General features: G+C 35.7%; 1 protein-coding gene across 6 annotated transcripts; it reads right to left on the reverse strand.

The window, feature by feature from the left end:
- Positions 1-526: 526 nt before the first annotated feature.
- Positions 527-6,325, reverse strand: LOC21389141 (E3 ubiquitin-protein ligase PDZRN3-B). Of its 6 annotated transcripts, none has more exons than XM_010101653.2 (4): positions 6,066-6,325; positions 2,592-2,668; positions 1,546-2,481; positions 527-885 (listed from the first exon to the last, which is right to left on the reverse strand). In XM_010101653.2, the coding sequence occupies exons 2-4, from the start codon at positions 2,595-2,597 to the stop codon at positions 739-741; spliced, it is 1,089 nt and encodes a 362-aa protein (XP_010099955.1). In that variant the 5' UTR covers positions 2,598-2,668; positions 6,066-6,325; the 3' UTR covers positions 527-738. The 6 variants fall into 6 exon arrangements, with proteins under 6 accessions (XP_010099955.1, XP_024023658.1, XP_024023659.1 ...); XM_024167890.1 differs by having other exon boundaries at positions 1,546-2,502; XM_024167891.1 differs by lacking the exon at positions 6,066-6,325 and adding an exon at positions 2,968-3,262 and having other exon boundaries at positions 1,546-2,502.
- Between the last annotated feature and the right edge of the window lie 1,594 nt (positions 6,326-7,919).

Consider the following 7,919-nt stretch of genomic DNA (forward strand, 5'->3'; position numbering starts at 1 on the left):
AAACTCAATGCTGATGAAAAATTTTAATAGGGTATATGGATCGGATTTTATTCGTCTTTTCGTTGTCAACGCATAGAAAAAAAATCATCTCAATCAGAATTAAAACGAAAAAATTATAACATTTTTAAAAATAAAAAAAATATTGTTCATTAATTTGAGTTCGAGTTTCTAAACTCAAGTTGAAGGAGAAACTTGAACTCGAGTTTTAGTCCTAAACTCGAGTTTGAACTCGAGTTCAAACTCGAGTTTAAACTTAAAAGAACATGAATTCGAATAAATTTGTAACTCGAGTTATATTTCTTTGAGTTTTTCGTTCAAAAGAACAAGCCCTTAATTTTTTTGAAAGAAATAATGTAAAAAAAAGGGTTTGAATCGGTTTAAACAAAAATTCAAAACTATTTAATTTTTTTTTTGAAGACACAATGTAGAAAAAAAGTTCAAACTAAATGCGTCATTACAATAATTAGATAAAAAATATTATATAAGGACACGAGTTTTTTTTTTCTTTTTTTTTAATATAGTTGCTTTAGTTGTGTGAATTTACTAATTTTTGAGTAATGAGACTAACAAACTTCTTGAATTTGTTCCTTAAAAAGGAGAAAATCAGATAATAACTCTCTTAAATTTTTTTTGTCCTTTTAAAGTTCTCCCATTAAAAATCGAATTGTACTCCACAAGGTCAACAAATTATGGACGACAAGTTCCTTGGAGCCATGGGCCCCAACATGTTGCAGCCTATCACAACTTTTGAGTTTCTCCAGTTTCTTCGTTATCCTTGTTTTCACCGTTCAGTCTGAATGGCCCTAGCTTTGTTTCAAGATCCTTCACTGCAGATGTTAACGATCTCACATCTTGAGCGTTTGCCAATTGATTGAAAGATGATGCCTATCACGTAACATGAGAATTGGTTATTCTAATTACAGGTAATCAAACAGTCGATTGGTTGAAATGACTAACTCAAAGTGCGGTTCTAATAGTAGTGTTGAAAAAAATAATGATTGGTAAGTCACCCTTTGAACTTGTTATTTTGTTATCTCTTAAATTTAGTAAAATATTGCATAGTGTCTTTATATCGATGACATATGTTAAAATTTGGATAGAATTGACAGCCTGAGCATATATCGCATGCATGAGGGCGTAGCTTCCAAATTTTGATATCATTCATCGATTCCTTTGTGGGGACATGCAATATTTTATTAAATTCTAGGATAAGTATCAAAATAAAAAGTTCAGAGAGCAACTTGCCAATCCAGTCAAAATCAAGGGAGGCCACAGGTACAGAAAAACAAACTAATATATCAGTCTCGTTTAGTTTGCAGATTCAAATTGGTATATAGTTTGTTGTTGAGAAAACAAAGTTCAACAATAGGGTACTTTTAAAAACACTAAGCTGCTTTCTTCTTTAATAAGTAGTACTATCAAAACATGTGCGGTTCTTAAGAATGCAACACTGGGAGATAACTGGTCCAAAGTAATTCTAGGAAACAAGAATGTTGTAAACTTGTGTAAATGATAAAACCACCAAAAAAGGATTCTCATCCTCACCTTTTCTAGTTGGTCTACTCGTTGTTTCAGGTCCTCTTTAGAGGCTTCCTTGTGAATACTTCGAAGGACGTAACGCAAGTGAGAATGGAGATCGTCCAAACGATGTTGTTCTAGCATAGAATGAGGTAACGGGGACTGACAACCGACCGCATAGAAATGGCAACTCACGAGCCTCATTGGACACACAGTAACGCAATGTCTATCCATCTCGCGTCTCATTACATTCTCCGAGCACATTTGTTCACATGGAATTATCTTAAAGGCGCAAGCAGAATCATGCTTCTCCGAGTTTCTCAAACAAAACACAGCATTACACCCCATGTTTTGGCAAGTCATAGGCCTAAAGCCGCAGCTCTGAACATGCTCAGCAAGCTCTTCTGGAGAGTCAAATTTCATACCGCAGTGATACTCATTCTTAAAATCAACATTCTTGAGCAAACCCTGTGCAATCGTTTCCCTCTTATCCACCAACCAAAATCCATTAATCTCCATCTCTTGAACAAAATCGTCTATCTTGTCTTCTCTCTTTTCACTCAGCAACCACCCCGAGACCCTACTTAATAAGTTCCTCTTTAAACTTGCAAAGTCATCAACAAAATCAGAGATGATGTCATAAGGGTGATCAGATGCTTCTGCTTCGGGACCGCCTTCTACGATCACAGTCTCTGCAACAAAGTTTTCGCTTCTTTGATTGAGGTATTCCACCATTTCTTTTCTCAAGTCAAAGGCCACTGTAGCCGGGATCTTGAAGATATCCCCAGTTGTGTTGTCAACACAAGCTGTGGCTATTCCAGGAAGGAAAACTTGGGCTATCTTGTGAACTATCTCTGTGTCATAAAGATCGCAATGGAATAAGGAAACTACTCCTTTTCCATCTTCAATCTTCTCCGGTGTGTTTTCCGGGTTTGTTGCGGCGAGATCTATGCCTGAAGATGACTGCAAAAAGAAATCTGTATTCTAGAAAAATGAAAAGTATAATACGAACAAATTGAAGCTAATACTAATACATTGTAGCTGGATTTAATCTTTTAGAAGCCGAGAATTACCTGCATTTTTTGCCAATGGCTTCAAGATCTTGCTCACGAAGCTTTCAAATTTCAAACCTTTTAGATCCAAGAATTAGCTGTACCGAAAATTCATGTAATTAAATTCAAAAGCAATGAGATACGCATATAATATATAAATTAAAATTCTGAGCGAGGAAGAATATTTACCAAAAGAACAATAAAACCCAAATGAAAACTATCCTCAAAAGAAAGATTTCGTAACTACTGGCTTGATTATGTTTCTACAGCTCGTGAAATATAGAAGAAAGCAAATTAGGGCAAAAATTGGGAGAGAAATTACTAGACTTATATTTTCGTACACAATTACGAACACGGCGAAGGAGATTAGCCACTGAACGAGCTTGGAAAACCCAACCTTTTCTCCACTCTGATTCTGCGAATGGCGGATTAGGCCAAGGAATGCGATTGCGAATCGATAATGGAGGCGGTGGCGGGGCGGAGAACGGCGATCGGGACAGCGATTAGGGTTTCGAAGAGGCCGTGACTAAGGGAATCGAACCTGAAAGAGACGATGGCTCGATGGAGCCTACGGAGAGGCATGGAACAGAGGATGGCCCACTGATCGGCCGCCAATAGCCTTCTAGAAGCTTCGTAACGAACGAGAGGAGGGCCAGCGATATTTAGGAATTAATGAAAACACTAAGGGGCGTTTGGTCGCAATACTCAATAAAAGTTATATTTTTGAGAAAGTAACAGAGAATAATATGATTCTTAAAAATAAGGTATTATTATGTCTGATTACATACAAAAATTTTGTCTCAAATTCTCAAATAATATATTATTGTGTTTAATTGTGTATGAGAATGTTATATATTAAAAAACATATTTTTTTAAATAAATTACAATTAGCACTAAGTTTTTTTAAATATTTATCCCATAATATTAGCACTAATATTGTAAAAAGTATAAAATATAACATAATAAATAGTCTATAAAATTATCAAATAATAGGGGTCTCAAAATGTTATCTAAAATCCTTCAAACTTGTTATCAAAAGTTATAAATCTCGAACCACATATAAAAGTTCTAAAGATGTCATCAAAAGATCTAAATATTAGACCATATACTCAAGTTTGTAAATATAGCACCAAAAGCTTCAATCTAACTCATTTCAAAAGAGATAGAAGAAAATCTAACTTAAATTCATCATCCAACGTGAAGAAATAGTTGGTGTAGTCATGGTTTTGAACAAGAACTTTTCCGACTCATACTTGTTGTGCATTTGTTAGTCATTCTACCTTCTTCACTTCATCAAACACCTGCATCTTCCTTGCAGCACTATCAGTCTCGTATTAAAAGCAATTAGCAAGCCGACCAATATTCTCACCAGTCATAGCATATAATTAACTAATTTTTGTCCTATCTCAGTTAAAGCATCAACCAATACATCTCCACTTTGAGATCTCCTTCTCCTTTTCCTTCTTGATGTTAATGGTGTTGAAGTTGATTGTGTGCTAGGACCACCAATGCTTGCAGTATCTATGTGCTCATTAGACATAAGCAAGGGATCATAATCAAGATCATTTTCTATTTTTTTATCAATATCATCAACCATATAAGAAAATCCCATTGCACCTGTTAGCACGATCCTTTCCAAACACAAGTCCTAACTCATCATAATAAGGAAATGGCTTGTTCCTTAAACCTTTCGCAATTGGGTGACTCTGTAATAGATATGGAATGTAAATTAAACAATAAAATAACATAATATACTGAAACCTGAAATTTATAACTGGTTAACAAAAATACTAACCTTAAGCCACTCATCAAACACATCTTTCTCAACCACAACGCATTTATCCTTATCATTCTAACCAAAGCCACTACTGGCAGGACCCGACATTTCAGAAATGGCATTATATTGTTTCTTCAATATCTTTACACGAGAATCAATATGTGGTTGTGCTTTAAGCCCATATTGTGGAATCTTTTCATTCATCATTTTCTCCGATTGTTGTATGTTACCATGCTTACACCATTTCCATCTTTTCTCCTTAAACCATTTCCATCTTCCTTCCGTGGAATTTCTAGAACTGGTTCTGCCTTTTTTAGTAATACTTCATGGGAGCGTAACACCGCTTTTAAGACAATATTGAATTGTCTACTTATTGTTTCACCTGAGCGTGCAAAAAGGCGTTTCATAATCCTATTTTTTTGGTCATGAGCTAATATATGTTGGAATATAGCTACCAATTCTTCAACATCCATATTTTTAGTTCCCCTTAAATTGCCAATGGTTCTAAAGTAGTTGCAAAGGATAGCAAATGTTCTCCTATCCATACGAGTGCTTCAAGACATGCTAAGTCACTCTCATGTATCATCGATGGTAATTTAATTGGCATATGTGATGTCGGCGATAAGAACTCTCACCCCATCTATTTCTACGCAAACGTCTCTTACTAATTGTTGACGGTGAAATTTCGTCAACAAGATTATACCGGATTACCACTCAGCAGTCAGTCGAGTTACCGGTCAAAACTGGTTATATTATCGGGAAAGTGCAATTGGTTGTACTTGTCTTCAAGGTATTTTGAAGTGGTATGGATATGTCGTTAAACGAAAAGAACACAGGAGGTTATAGTGGTTCACTCTATAATAAAAGAGCTACATCCACTTGTTATTGTATGTTCCTTTCTTTCTTCCTTCAAAGGTTATAGAATCAGCCTCTCCCTTTTCTCTCGGGTTTTTCCCTTTTTATATCTCACAAACTACATATGAGGCGGACTGTGACAGAGGGTTTTCTCTTGAGTAGCCTATTATCTTACTAATGTGATATCTGATAATGACTTCAAAAGGGAAAACACAATTACTTTGCTGAAGATTTACACTCTCTTTTTTGAAGATACGCAAGGAAGAATAAGTTTTTGGTCAATCTATCTTTTCCGCATGTTTTCCATCTAGTTAATATTGTCATCAATTGTTTACAGATTACATTATTATGAATGCCTGATATTTGGAAAACATGCAGCAAATACTTCGGTATCTATGCAGATACCTGCTTTGCAAATTTTAGCGACAGAGTTAAAAACAGGATTACGTTAAATGAGCCCCTTCAAACTGCTGTGAATGGTTATGATGTTGGAACATTTGCTCCTGGAAGAAAAGAAAAACCAGAAACTGAACCATATTTGGCGGCACACCATCAACTTTTGGCTCATGCTGCTGCCGTTTCCATATACAAAAGCAAGTACAAGGTATATTGCTCAAATTTCCCCTTTTTCTGTCTCACCCATATTTTCCCACCAAAAAATAATCATTATCATCAAATGAATTTGAACGCAATTGATCACTAAAAGTAATCAAAATAATCATTCATCATCATCAAAAAAGTAAAATAACGCAATTGCTCATTATCATCAAATGAATTTGAAACGGAAAAGTAAATACTAAACCAGGCTTCCGTCATTCGTCGTACTACCATTCTAGAGAAAGGAGAGAGAGAGAGAGACGAACCTGGCGGCGGCGATTTTTCCCACGACGGCGTCGCGGATCGGAAGGCGACGGCAGTCGGTCGACGGAAGAGCTGTGCAGAAGGGTGAGAGAGAGATGCGGTCGGGGGCTGGGAAGAGAAGGCGAGAGAGAGAGAGGCGGCCGGGGGCAGCGGTGCAGAAGGGTGAGAGAGAGAGGCGGTCGGTGGCTGGGAAGAGAAAGGTGAGAGAAACGTGAGAGAGAGAGGCGAGATCAGGGCGATATCACTTTTCTGGGAAAGTGACCTGTTGGGAGGGTTTAGAATTAGCATGTGAGAAAAGCTTCATTTTATTGAATTTTTAAAAAATTTAATAATTATATTAAATATGAAAATCTTTTAAATTCTCGTTCATATCTAAGATTATTTCATATCAAATGCTCCTTAAGTCAAATCTATAAAGATCTCGCTGACTAGAAGTTTTTAATTAGAAAAAAAATGTTTTTTAAAATTGAGAGAACTTAAGCAAATAAAATTAAAAGTAGATTTTTTTAAAAAATGTTGAGTAAATAATTAAAAATATCTAAATATTTGAAATTTTTTCTCTCTCCTCTTCTATCTTGCTCCTGTTGGAAAATACGGCATCGAGTGCGCATCGGATTTTTAAAAAATTTAAATCAATATTAAAGCCAACTAAGAACATGTTCATGATGCTATATAATATAAATACTAAAGATCTAAATCATACCTTTAGAGATTTAGGAAACAGTACGTCTGACATATCAAAGCGTTCTAAATAGCAACTCGAAGAACCTCAACTAACTGGTCTTCTTTGCTAATCTCGTTTTCACGATCGGAGTGCGGGTGGGCACACATCGTTCAATCTTCTCTTGGTATTCTTAAATTTCTTCCAACCACAAGAGAGCCAAAAAAAAAATCGTTCTTAAGAATTAAATAATTTTTCCTCTCAGGAATCTTTTGTCAATAGCCCCCAAAAAGTCTCTAAAGTGATATAATGAATAATGTGACTTAATGGGCTATTTATAGTGTTTAGGAAGTCATATTTCCGTAACAATTAGGTTTCTCAAAGTTTATCTCGCTTATAGAGTTAGTTTCGCCATGTCAGCATGCGCTACACGTTACAACCGGTTGACCGGTGACAGAGACGTTATAACTCACCGATTGACCTGTCCTTCATGAACCGGTCTACCGGACCGGTCGACCTGTCTGAACTAACGAAACTTATTTTCCTAGTTTTTCAACACGGGAAAACTTGCATATATCCTCAATTTTGATTCAAGTAACCCAATAGAGAAGTTGCCAGATCAAAATAGTCATATAATAGTCTTCCCATATTAAACAACTCTTAAAACAATAATTCAACCAATTTATCTAAAATTAATTTATCAATTAATTCACCCGATAAATCACTCATGAATTAATTAACCAATCTCATATTAACTTTGAACCGCTTTTACGAAAATAGCACAAGTTACCAATATGTAGAAAATATACTGTATCGTTACAGGAAATTATGTGAGCTGGCAAATGGACCCGATGGACATATATAAATTAAACTCCTATAATCACAACGCTACTTGTAAACCAGCAAGTCCATCTCATGATTATAAAACTCTAGTGCTACTCCAAAAAGCCTAGAGTTGTACTCTCAATTTATATAGCGTATTTACAAAGCTCTGAATAGCTCTTGTCCATGACTCAATCTATTAGTGTATCATCCCCATAGGATATCCATAATTGACTTGAGGTCAAGTTCCGTTTTACCTTCCCGATTACATTTATCTTATGTTCCATTACCGCTCCATCAGAAAACCACTATTCGTACCATTACAAATAGTAAACCATTAGATAACACATAGTAGTCTAATGGCCGAGAGCTC

Source organism: Morus notabilis, unplaced genomic scaffold (genome assembly GCF_000414095.1).
Source record: "Morus notabilis unplaced genomic scaffold, ASM41409v2 Scaffold533, whole genome shotgun sequence".
NCBI classification, from domain to species: domain Eukaryota; kingdom Viridiplantae; phylum Streptophyta; class Magnoliopsida; order Rosales; family Moraceae; genus Morus; species Morus notabilis.

Coding starts and splice junctions, on each gene's coding strand:
- LOC21389141 (XM_024167890.1), bottom strand. Junction 886..1,545: donor GAGTAGACCAACTAGAAAAG/GTGAGGATGAGA, acceptor GTTACGTGATAG/GCATCATCTTTCAATCAATT.